The sequence below is a fragment of the Acomys minous genome, assembly GCF_964271855.1.
Source record: "Acomys minous genome assembly, chromosome: 3".
NCBI classification, from domain to species: Eukaryota; Metazoa; Chordata; class Mammalia; order Rodentia; family Muridae; genus Acomys; species Acomys minous.
In genome coordinates, this window is record NC_140485.1 from 124201689 (window position 1) to 124215097 (window position 13409).

General features: G+C 38.8%; 1 protein-coding gene across 2 annotated transcripts in view; it reads right to left on the reverse strand.

The window, feature by feature from the left end:
* The window catches only part of NMBR (neuromedin B receptor), a 69368-nt gene that overhangs the window by 1391 nt on the left and 54568 nt on the right, over positions 1-13409 (reverse strand). Inside the window, exons 1-2 of one of the 2 annotated variants that reach the window (XM_084776100.1) lie at positions 8471-9241; positions 2199-2547 (exon numbers count right to left, since the gene is read on the reverse strand). In XM_084776100.1, the coding sequence (XP_084632226.1) occupies positions 2199-2547; positions 8471-8928 (807 nt within the window). In that variant the 5' untranslated portion in view covers positions 8929-9241. Of the gene's footprint in view, positions 1-2198; positions 2548-8470; positions 9242-13409 lie in introns of those variants that run through there. The other variant, XM_084776101.1, reaches the window with a different exon arrangement.

Consider the following 13409-nt stretch of genomic DNA (forward strand, 5'->3'; position numbering starts at 1 on the left):
AAGAGGTATCACCATGGGACACATGTGGTGAATATTAAGCACACCAACTGTTTCTTTACTTCACCATAGTGAATGCTCTAATGCTTGACCAAGACAACTCTGATCACCACATTATTTTCTTTTTACTTAGTATGTATACAAGATTAGATGATAAATCATAAATGACTATCTTCATGTCAAAGAGGTAATGTTAACGAATGCCTTAAAATATTTTCCTTTTACTTAAGATAAGGCCATGATAGTAAAAAACAAAAATTATTTTGTTTATATTAAGTATATTAAATTAAGTAAACATACAACACATTCAAGTGTGCATAGCCTCCAAAAAACGACCTTTTGAGACAGGATTATATTTTACCTTAGTTTCTCTCTCTCTCTCTCTCTCTCTCTCTCTCTCTCTCTCTCTCTCTCTCTCTCTCTCTACACACACACACACACACACACACACACACACACACACACACACACAACTAGATAATCAAAAACAAACAAGTAAAGAAATAAACATGGAGATTTATGTCCCTAATTTACAAAATAATCAAATTTTTTGGGAACTGGAGACATGGCTCAGTGGCTAAAGTAATATGCTGCCAAGCCTGACAATCTGAGTTCAATAATCAGAGGCCACATGACAGAAGAAGAAGAATAACTCCAGTAACAGTAAGTTGTCCTCAAGTTGTAAGACACACACACACACACACACACACACACACACACACACACAGAGAGAGAGAGAGAGAGAGAGAGAGAGAGAGAGAGAGAGAGAGACAGAGATATGATAGACATATAGATATATATGGATGTATAGCTACAGATAGATGATAGATAGAAAAATGGATGATAGATAGATAGATGATAGATAGACATACATATAGGTAAATAGATGATAGATAAAATAATTTTTAAACTTCTAATGTAAATATCAACCCTAGTAACATTAAACTGGATTTATTTCAGAAAATGCATACTTATGCTTACTGTTTTGTATGAAAGTTTTCAGGGATATATTAAGTAGAAATCAAAATCAGACATTTAACATTTTAACAACCTAAGAATTATTTTCTTAAATCTAGAGTACAAGGTTTAGATCTTATTTTCCAGCTTGCTTCAATGTTTAAATCTAACAGTGTGAGTAGGGACACGGTTAATCAGGACTGACAGCAGTCCTCACATTTTCTGAGATGGAGCCATTGATCAGCAGCTAGAATACTCCTAGAAGAAGTAGAAAGTCTGAAAGCCAGAGGAAAGCTGGCACCGAAGTAGATGCAGTGGCACTATGATGCATCTTGGTAGTGTAAATTAGATAAACCAACCGATTTTAAGAAGTAGGAAGGTGGAACTTAGAGCATTCAGTGTGTCCTCCATAGATGACAAGGCATGGATGTAAAACTTTCATGTCAGTCCGAAGCTGGATATTCAACTTTGGGTAAGCTTTGGGTAAGCTTTGGATGATGTCTTGGCAAGTGTCAAGAATCAGTTACCCAATTGGGGCTTATAAATCTCCAAAGGGAAATTTGCAGAAATAAGACAGAACCAATGCTGTTTAATAAACAAAACAAAAACTGTGGGTATCTGAAGAACTCAAAAGAAATCAAATACCAAATATCAAATATCTAATTATAATACAAATTGGGTTATAGCACTCTGAGTAGTGTTGAGTTTTGTCAAGTAAAGGACACAATGAGCCTATAGACTGGTTCTCTCACTGAGCCCCATGCACAGACAGTAGACTAACTGGCAAGCAAGCTCCAGGGAACTTCTTGTCTGCACACTTCTCCCTCTTGCTGTTAGTTGCAGACCATGCCCAATGTTTTTACGTGGCTTCATGGGACCTGAACTCAATCTTCACACCACTAAGAATCACCAAGCACAGAGACATTGGTATCTACTGGTTAAAATTCCAATTCTTCTCAGAGTCTGGGATGCCTGGTAAATAGGAGCCAGGTAGACCCTTTCACAATGTGACACAACCACATGACAGAAATTTCCCAAGAATCATTTTGGCAAAGGCAAGCGAAAGCCGAAGGCTGTCTTCGTATTTCATGGGATTGACAGCCCATAAAAATAATAGCAATCACTGTCTTTGACTATCTTACCCTTTCAACACACACAGATACACACACATACACACACACACACACACACACACACACACACACACACACACACACACACACACACACCCTGAACAAGCTCACCTGCTTTTTGGTATGTTCATTGTATTCTCCAGGAAGATTGTGTGCACTTTTAATTAAAGTCCTTGCAATATGATAATAATAAATGCTGATAATAACAAGTGGTATGAGGAAATAGACAAGAAAAATGAGAACTGAATGAATCTTTGGATGTAACTCATTCGTTTGTGGGTAGGGTATACATGCTGTGAAACTGCTGTTATCCGAGATACCAATGCGAGCTACTTCCGAAAACACAGCTTCAGGGACCGCCAACAACACAGAGACCACCCAGATGCCCACGGCCTTCAAACTGGTCCATAGCACCACGCCAGACGTCTGCATGTCCATGGGGTTCACGATAGCTCTGTACCTAGGACAAGAATCTCAAGTTACTCCTTAGGAAGGAAGGAAGGAGGGAGGGAGAAAAAGAGATTGAGAACGAGCAAGAAGAAAGGGGGAGATAAATTTTATTGGCAATAAAAGTACCAACACCTTTTCCTCCCCTGGACATTTCCCAATGTATGGAAGAAAAAAATTACCTGTCATGTCAGTGACTCCAACTCATTCCAGGGATTATTGGCACAGAACACAATTAAAGAGATTTAAAGTGGAATCTCCTGAGTAGCGGTTATTGGCTCTTTCACAATGATTTTATCTTAAGTCAATGTACACTATCATTTTTCATTGAATATGACAATCTGTTAGACTTTTATTTGAATGCTTTTATTTCCAATCTATAATTCCATCTAAGGAAAATAACTAAATTATTAAAGGTCCACAAAGCAGTGCAGTTAAAGTCTACCTTGAGTCTATTCTCATAACTTCAATGTTTGGGACTGAATATTGTTTTTCTTCACAGTTTTCCTAATCGATAAACCCTAGATACTACTCCAGAGTGGGAATTTTCTCCACAGTCCAATTAAGAAAAATGAAAATTGAATAGCATTCTGTTTTTAATACATCTACTCTATTGTTTTAGGTTGTATAGAGTCTCACCTCATACATATCAGTGGTAATGTGTAGTAGGAACAGGTGGTACAGGACTCACATTTTGAGACAGTGAATTGATCCTCAGTGTACCACGGCAAACTCCACACTTCAAATGAAGCAGTGATAATTCAAACAAACCGAACTGTATATAAGCAAGTTATATTTGTCTTTAATGGTATTTGAAGTTATAAAGTATCTAGGAGATAACAAAATATAATGAAAAGTGATTTCAGTCAGACTATTATTACCTATTATATCATTTTAAAAAGAAACTTAAGGTCTTTTTTTCCACTGTGAAGTGAGGAAAAAACATCTCTCTCTCCCAACATTTACCTATCTATTGACTGATACTCTATCTGAAAACTGATAAGGGTAAATTATCAATATATATATACAAATAAATGAAACCTGCTGAATGTAGTTTTTAAAGGAGGAGGATGAATAAGACAGATAATAAACATCCATATGTAGCCTTCTTTTAGATAGCCAAGAACCACAAAGAAAATTCTAAATGTCCTTCATACTTTTAAAACATAAAAGGAATGCCCCTCTCCACACCATACCAAGTGTATACACTTTCAGAAACATGGTCTTAGGTATCTCCAATACTAAATAAAATACTCTAGGCTGTCAGATTTACTAACCCATTAAGGTCATCTTACAGTCCTGAAGAGTAGGAAGTCCAGAGTGAAGGCTTTCCAGAGTCACTCCCTCTGAGAGTGCCCTTCCTGGATGACATGAATAAAGCTGGGACGGGGTCCCAAAGCAGGACCCCAAAATGGCAGTGCTGGTGACAATTTCCTAAACAAAATGGCTCTTACTAAGTAAACAGAAGCCTAAACTCAGCATTTCTCAGGGATCTCTTAAGGCTGGTTTCTATTACCAAGAAAGCCACTACCTCCCTGATCCACCAACAGTCAACTACCTGAGCAAGAGCATCTAGCTCCCAGTCAGTCTAGAGCCTGCTCAACTCAAAGACCTCAAGCTGTTGACTATCATATGAAACTCACTTGCTTTCCAGAACAGCTAAAAACCTCTATTCTCAGAGGCATCCTGACAGCTTGCTCCCCCAAAAGCTTTGCTTTCTACCCACACAGTGGTCCAGTTGGTGGTTTCACTTGTGCCCTTGCTTATAGTATATTGGTGTCTTCCACTGGGTCCTTCTGGAGTTGCTTTCACAATGACCGTATTCTAAAGACCTAATCACCTCCCAAAGGTTCCACTACCTATTCCACGGTATTGTGGGAAAAGGTTTTAATTTATGAATTTTTGGATGACACACATCTTCGTATTTTAATATGCCCTCCACCCCTAAAAGATGGTAAAGAAACTTAAATGGTTATAAAATGTATAAACCTCTTATATGATAAGATTACTAGCAATAGGTCAAAATTCATTTAGGAAAGCAAGCCCAGCAGGAGAGTAGGGCAAAGATAAGGAAAACTATTTCATCTCAGGAATGATTCTTGTCACCTTCTCCAAGAAAAGAGGGTTATGTCTTAGGAATCTCTAAACAGTACAAATTAAATGAAGAGAAAATAGTGCCAGTTCCATAAACAAAGAATTACAATAGAAAATACAGATTACCAAAGCTATCAGTACAGTAACATAGCTTAGAATTGTGAATTAGTGTTTGTTTGTTTGTTTGTTGGTTGGTTGGTTGGTTTTGTGGGGGCAGGGAATAAACCCAAGGTAGCTTGTGTGCAAGGCAAGCACTCTACTACTGAGCTATAGACCCAGCTGTGAAAGAATATTAATGCTGCAAGTTTATCTTTGGAAGACCATAAAGCAATAAGTAAAGTCATCTAATGCATATTCAAGTGGGCATGTTTTATCATGCTTCCTTCAAATATTTACATTAAACTTGAGAAAGATGTCCCTCAGCATATAGCCTATTTAATTAAACTCTGCAGCATAGCAGATACGTGTAAAACGTTACATTTTCCCTTACAAATAGCCTCTGAGAGACATTCCCACTTGAAAACTGAATTAAAGAGTACCCAATCAGAAGGCAGATATAGAGAAGTATAATCATCATTCGCTTATTAAACATCAGTGAATAAATTTATTCATCAATGTGAATATCTCTTGCGATATCTGTATTAGTATTGACTTAATGTAAATATTAAATTGAATTTGATCATATTACACAAAAAACAGAAAATCAGATCGTGTTTACATCTTGCAAAAAAAAATCATCAGAACATCTCAGAATCCGTTTCTTTAAGCATGTCTAGTTACACTTCCCTCTTTTAGATTATCAAGCATTAGTGTTCAGGAAGGAGGCCAACAGGGAGTCCAGGTGTGAATCATATGCTCGCAGCAGCAAAGCTATTTCTCGTCGTTGCTTCACTAGTGCTCAGTATAATGTCCAGCGCAGTGGCTTCTCAGCAAATAGTTGTTGGCTTGAGTAATAAGGAAATCACTGAGACCAACTGTGGTGTAGACACTGGGTTAGGGCAGGAATGGTGGCGCACAATGGAAACTGTCCAGTAATGGTCAATGTACATCACGCTTGGGAATCACCTAAAGACCGGGGATGATATGAGGCATACAGCTGGGTTTTTTGAGGGACTGAGTGACACCGAGTCGTTTGGATATGAGTTGAGAGAGTCTGCCTCTCTAATATTTTTCAGATCTTCACACAGGTCATGCTTAGAAACAACTTTTCAACGTGACTGATGCAACAATGTGCGGCTTTGCCTCAGGCGTCCTGCAAGCTGTCCAGAGTAGTGGGTGCGCAATCACGGAAGTATGGCATTTAGAGAGTCAGAAGCCTTTTCTCAAAATGTCATGTCATATTGACAGTATTAGTCTTTTTGTCAAATTAGGTAAACAGTGCCTTAGGAGCACATGTCTTATATTATTTTGTCATCGTTTTTGGGGTAAAATGCGTTTATGTAAAGGCTGCAATGAGGGCTCAGCTGCCATAAAATCCACCCTGACACATTCTCTGATTACTTAGCTTTTGTGTTACAAGTAACCAAATAATGCTATAGCTACAACTAAGTTGTGGAAACAATATTACTACTTAAGAATGCCACAGTGCATTTTAAGTCATGGTGTTCCTTCTAATAAGAAAAATGAAAGCAATTTAGCAGTGCTTGAAATCAATTGAGTAAAAGACATAACTTATTGAAGTCAGATATAGTATAAGTCACTTTAATACTAGAGTAATAAATTAGGTGCAGAAATTTCACTTCATTCTGTAACTATGGCTCTGTAAAAACCACAGCTGGGTCCAAACTATAAAAGACAACTTTTTCTTTTTCTTTTTCTTCTTTTTCCTTTTCTTTCTTTCTTTCTTTTTTTTTTTTTGACAACTTTTCTTTTTGAGATGACAAAAACTCTCAGAAAAATTAATTACCTTTTGTGAAGGTATTGGTCATCCTGTATTTCTCAACTTTCATTTTCCCTGCATATGTTTCCCCCCTTTTATCCCTGTAATATGTTATTGACATTTTTAAAGCTTTCCTAATTAAACAAAATTGAAAACAGCCAGAGTACTCAAAGGTACAAGAGAGGCAATCCACCAGTGTTTGTCATTTTAATGAGAGTATCAGAATATTGTGCTGCCTCCATAATTACATATGATGACTTCAAAAGGTCCTAAATGCAGAAGGCTCTTCAGTCTTCTGTCTCTGGTCAGAGCAAAATTACTTGTTTACATGGCAATAGATTGGAAAACTTGTATGAAATAACCTCAAGCTCTGAATCTGGCTCCGAATGCCATAGTTTAAAAACAGATGCTAGGTGTCAGTTTCAACTTTTGTGATTGTTAACCATTGTGTTTTATTCTAATTACGTTTATTTATTTAACAGTGTAACCAAAATAGTTCACCTGAAGAAGAGTAGCCAACTTAAATGTAATATTTTAGCTTTGAAGTTGAAATAAAACTTTTTAAAAGATGATAGAAATAGTGCCAAGAAGACAAAATAAGGCTCATAAGGTATTCAAATTTTTAAACCACTTTCCCAGGAGTATTTTTAAATAGTTTGTTACAGAGACTAAGTATCTACTTAACAACAACAACAAAAGACTCTCCACTGAATACTGTCTTACTTCCAGTATTAACTCTTCAACTCCAAATTAGTGTGAGGACATTATAACCAGCCCCAGGAAACTCAAATCCAGACTCACTAGTAACTCAATATGCAGATTAATAAAGACAACGGATATCATTTTCATATCCAAATTAAATTGTTTAGCTAAATAACTTCAGTCAGTCCTTTATCCCAAGGCAATGAGACCACAGCTCCAATAATAATGCATAATTATGTACATTGCCTCCAGTCATCCACCCAGACATTCGCTCCTGCACAAAAACCTGAAAACACGATGGCTGGGAGAGCAGTCCTTTCAGGAAGCCACAATTTTCCTCCCAGGGATGTCACGAAGACTTACATTCTCTGAGCTTCAGATCCACACATGGAAAATGACAGAGCTGAACCAATTAGAATAATGGATACTTCACAGCCCTGGAGTATGTGAAAGCAGATTTGATAATGAAGGCTGTGCCCGTAGCATTGTTTTAAGACACTGACATTTAGCATTATCTACATGGGAGACATCACTTGATTTCAACAAGAGCAAAAAGAACTTATGATTTTTTAACAAATTTTGAGAGTCTATTTTTAAAGAACAACTATTATTGTGATTGTTTTCACGTAGACAAATAATGTTTACTTCATATTGTAAATGGTGTACAGCCTGAGCTAAACAGTTCCCTAAAGTTAAACTTAGTGTTTTAACATAGAATGCCACCCTACTGAATCAGGAAAGTAGACTGCTCAGGTTTAAACACACAGAGAAAATCCCAGAAGACAATTGAATTTTAACTTGTTTATACTGTGGATCTTCTGTTTGTAGTATGGTTTCTAGACCGGGGTCGGGGGTGCACGGGGAGGATGCAGGCACTAGAACATGCAAGCTTAAAGTTATTGCAATTTTAGCTATTAACTCTGGAGGCAGAGGCAGGTGGATTTCTGTTCAAGGCCAACCTTGACAACAGAGTGAGTTCCAGGACAGCCGGGGCTACACAGAGAACCCCTGTCTCAAAATAACCCTCATTTTGTGCGTGCACAGCGCAAACATTTTTTATATATGTGTGTATATATATATATATATATACAATGTTTTTAAATCTCACTTCTCATTATGTTTGAATACGATTTAGTAGGCTCCCCTTATATAGTTTCCTTTCCCCATCTCCTTCACTGCTGTATCCCAATTCCCAATAATCCCAGCCCCTACCCCTGCCCATCACTTTTCCAGTTTATCTCTTTGCTACTTGTGTTCTTACCTGTCAGCGCTGAGGGCGGTGAGAGTGAACACAGAAACCCCCACCGAGGTGAGCTGAATGGCCGGGATGAGTTTGCAGCCCAGCTTGCCGAACACCCATTCATCAAAGAAGTAGCGGGAGGCGTCCACTGGGACGCAGGTAAGCAGCAGCAGCAGGTCTCCAGCGGCCAGGTTAGAGATGAAGATGTTGGGGACACTCCTCATGGCGCTGTTGGTGAGGAATATCTTCACCAGCATGCTGTTGCCCAGCAAGCCTATCGTAATGATGATCAGGTAGAGCGATGGTATTACACAGCGGATTACCAACTCCGCTGTGGTCCCATCCGAGCCAGGCAGGACATCTTTTCCCCACACCTCAGGAGCCAACTTGCTCTCATTCGCCTCCGCGGGCAAGGAGAGGTTGGGAAGAGAACTGAAGGACATGGTCTTCTTTCCTAGGGAACTCGCAGGACTTTTCATGCACTCGGATGTCTCGAAAAGTGCGACGAGCACGCCGTGGGTTTAATTAATTTGTCTTTAATCCTGGCAAGTTTGTCGCTCCGGGGACTGAGCCACAGCGCCAGTCTCACAGAGAAGTCTGTGAGCGCTGCGCTCCAGAGCTTCCCCCTAGGAGAGGTTCCCTTCACTGCCGCTGGTTTGCGATTTAGACTTAAACAAAAAACAAAGAAGTGGAGCCTTTATTCTGTCTTTAAAGCTTAGTTTTTGCTTTGTCAAGCGAGAAAACAAAGGTCAGTCCCTGTGGGATCTTGATCCCTACCTGACTAACTGGTCCACTCCAGGAACGGAAGCCATCCAGGATCTGTCCAACCGGCAGCCGCTGAAATGCTGGCACTAACGTGGGGCCTTTTGTGTTCACCCCACAGCTTTGCTCTTTTCTCCTCCCTTCCTAAGGGTAACTGAGTTGCTTTTCATTCTACGTCCCCATATACATCCATCCTCAATCAACTCCGAGCAGGAGAAGCCCACGCAGGAAGTTTGTGATCCACTGAGGATTGCAAATCTGAGCTGGCAAGTCCCCAGTGCTGAAACACTGAATTTAGCAAGCCAGCAAGGGACAAAGGATGAAGTCAATGAAAATACTTCTCTCTATTCTGTCATCCTCTGAGCACCCTGCACCCCAAGTCTGGAAACTTTTTCCTACAGCTGATGTATTTTTAAACATATTTTATTGTGATACAGCGTGCATTAGTGCAGCTCTCTTAGATGTATGCTTTACTGTGAAAACAAGCAGTCTAGTGGAAACCACCACTATGTTTGCCTTCACCTTCACCTTAGTGTTCTCTCTCTCTCTCTCTCTCTCTCTCTCTCTCTCTCTCTCTCTCTCTCTCTCTCTCTCTCTCTCTCTCCCTCTCCCTCTCCCTCTCCCTCTCCCTCTCCCTTCCCCCTCCCTCCCTCTCTCTCTCTCTGTCTCATCACAAGAATAGAACTTCTTAAAATACAATCATCATCCGACTTCTTCTCATTACATGTGTAGGAACCACATATGCTTTGTGAGGAGCCGGTGTGTTGATTTTTGCCTTCCATAAACATACAGCTGTTACTGATCCATTCTCATGTTCACTAACAGTTGGAAGTTCACTAACATTTCACAATGTTTGCTGATTTAAATGAAGTTTCTATGAACATTTGTGCACATGGCTTCGGGTGCACGCACTTGGACAAATTCCAGGCTTGAGTTTGTTAGTTGGAGCTCATGTTCACATGTTGTAAAACATAGTTTTTTAAATGTGAATTATCAACTTGTTTTTCCTTTTATATTGGTGTGATGTTAACATTGTATGTATGTATGTATGTATGTATGTATGTATGTATGTATGTAGTTATATATGCCCAGAGTTGATAATGCCACTCATAAATTTAGACATTTTAAAATGAGATATATTCATTTTTCTGAAGTGTAATGTTACACAACACCCAGGGTGGTCTTGAGTTCTTGAGCTCAAGTGATTCTCTTGCTTCAAGAGAATCTGGAACTACAGGACCTAATCCTGCACCCAAATTAGCAAATTAATAATCTGTCAATAAGAATAAAATAATTTTCTTAACCACCACCACATGAGAATTTTGCAAAGAAAGGACTGCTTGGAGCCAGTGAGTTGGCTCAGTGTATAAAGCAGTGGGAGTGTCAGACAGGCAGCCTGAACTCAACCATGGAGCCCATATACAGTGTGCAAGGAGAGAAGCTTCTAGAATGTGCTGACTCTGACTCCCACAACATACCTGAACACACACACACACACACACACACACACACACAAAACCCCACAGTAACTATTATAAATAAAGTATTCTAAACTGCCTACATATAATAGCTCCAAAATGAGGCATATAACACCCTTGTTGTTGAAGAAAATGTGTATCTGGGTTTGAACATTAAAAGATAAAAATTAACAATTGGAAGTCAGTCCCTTCAATGGCCTAGCTATTAGTTGAAAACCTGTGCATAAGTGTAAAACCATTTGTCAATTAAGTGTCTTTTCAGACATCACCTAACAAAGATTTCACACAGCAAGGTAGATATTGGCATTAAAATCAATTGTTTCCTAGTTCAATTTTAAGTCTTTGTTATACTATTGAATTTCACTGCTTACTCCACTACAATGTTTAGACTGGCTAAATCAAATTTACATGTACTTTTTTTTTAAATAAATGAACACTGTTTCTATTTTGTACATTATACTTTTGTATAATAATTAGCATTACATATATATTGAAATATGTCTCTAGAAAATTTTTCTTCAAGGTTGTTTCTTTTTCTTTTATTATAAAGGCAACCTTTTTGGGGGGGATGTCAAATTTATTTGCAGGGTAAGATATATATATATATATATATATATATATATATATATATATATATATATTAGTTGTTCATTTTCTTTTTTATTTATTTATTATAATTTACTCACATTACAACCCGATTGTTACCCCCTTGTTCTTATCTTCCCATTCCCACCATCTTCTGCCTATTACTTTCTCCTTCACCTCTGACAGGGAGGGCACTCCACCTCCACTTTCTGATCACAGTCTATCAGGGTCTCACCAGGATAGCTTGCATCCCATTCCTCTGTGTTCCAGCAAAGCTGCCCAGCCAAGGGACAGTGACCAAATCTCAGGCACCAGAGTTCATGTGAGAGGCAGTCCCTGCTCTCCCACATCCTCTCCCCACCTTCACACGCAGGAAGATTCAGCTATCTACCTGCTACATCTGAACAAGGGGTCTAGGTACTTTAGCCCAAAATAGATAACCTGGGAGAGACACCATCCAGCAGGGGTTTGGGACAGATACTGGGTAGAGAGTTGTATAGAAGAGTGTGGGATGGGGGGTGGAAAGACCTGGTGGATGAGGAGCTCCACAGAGAGACGATCAAGGCCTGAGGACCTGAACTTAAGGGGCCTGCACAGACTGACACCAACCAAGGACAATGCATGCTGAGTGCCTAGAGCCCCTGTTCAGATGCAGCCAAAGGACAGCTCAAGGTTAAGTTTCTATGCAAAGTGAATTTTTAAAGGAATCAAAATTCTGAGAGGTCACAAACTTTCAAGCTCAAACTATTTTCTGTTTTATTGTTTTTTATGTTTTAATGTTTTCCCTTGCAATAAAATTGTCTCGCTTTCACCCTCTAGTCATTGCTCTCAGGTTCAACACATCTTTTTATTTTATTGTACTTATTACATATGTGTTTGTGCATGTAAAAAATATATATATAACTTACTGGGTCTGTTTTTGTTGTTTTTGCGTATATGGCTTCAAGGCTGACCACTCCGCAATGGAAAACCAGGAAGAGTGCTCAACCCTGAAAGAGCTAATTAAGCATCCTCCAGTAAACATTAGTTACTTGTAGTTTTTATATAAGCATAAGACCCTTGATATTTTCCTCCTTATGCTAACATTAGCATGTCTATTGATATTGCTATTGTTCTAGTATTGTTTATGCAGCCTTTTTTTTTCTTTTAGGGAAAACTGCTTACAGAAGACTTTATGATATTCTGTCTCTAAAATCTTTCTGTCCCTTCTTCCTAGATGTATCCTATGGCATAGTTGCATGAGCTGTGATGTATGTGTATCCATTGGGACTGGCCTCCCCATGAACCCTGCATTGTGTCAAGTTGTGGTTTTCTGTCATGGCCTCCATTTTTTTTATGAGAGGCTTCTTTAATTGGGGGGTGGTAGCTACACTTATCTTGTGGGCATAAGAATAAGATTTAGAATGTGATATGGAGTTAATGCTGCTCTATCAAAGTGATGGCAGTAGATTCTTTCCTAAGTCCATAGCCCTGAGAAGCTAGCTAGGTTGGTACAGGCATGATATTCCTCCTGTTGAGTGGGCCTAAAGTCCAATAACATAGCTGACAGTGGCCACATGCATGTGAAAGTTACTTCTGGCACCTATTTATAAACTTACCACACTGGTAATTGACATGGATCATAGGTGCAGCAGCTGGATAGGGCTGCTGAACTGATTTCCTCTCTCCCCAGATTACATCATATTTTCTGCAACCAAACAAGCCATACCAGAGGAAAGAGGCTGTAAGGTAAGCTCCAGGTTGAATTACCTGAATTATGTATCCTAAATGTGGTATGTTCAGCTTTAGGGGCCAAAACTCAACACTCAACTCCTGAAAGGCAAACAGGGGCAACATCAATAATCTGTATTGTTTTGGAAGTCATATGGACTATCCTGACCAACCCTTCAAAAAGAGGTTTATTGTATCTGGCACTATATTAGTCTACAGTTATCACATTTTAATGTATGCATATGAAAGTATGAGGAAAGCCAAAGTATTGTATAAGTTTATCTCTTCAAGTTTTCTGTATAATCATAACCAATGACATGAGAAATATGTTTATTCCAAAAGCTGTGTTAGCAAATATACAAATAATATGATTCATAGAAATGAGGCATTTGTATTGAATGTTTTTTCATCGTGAATACATGTGT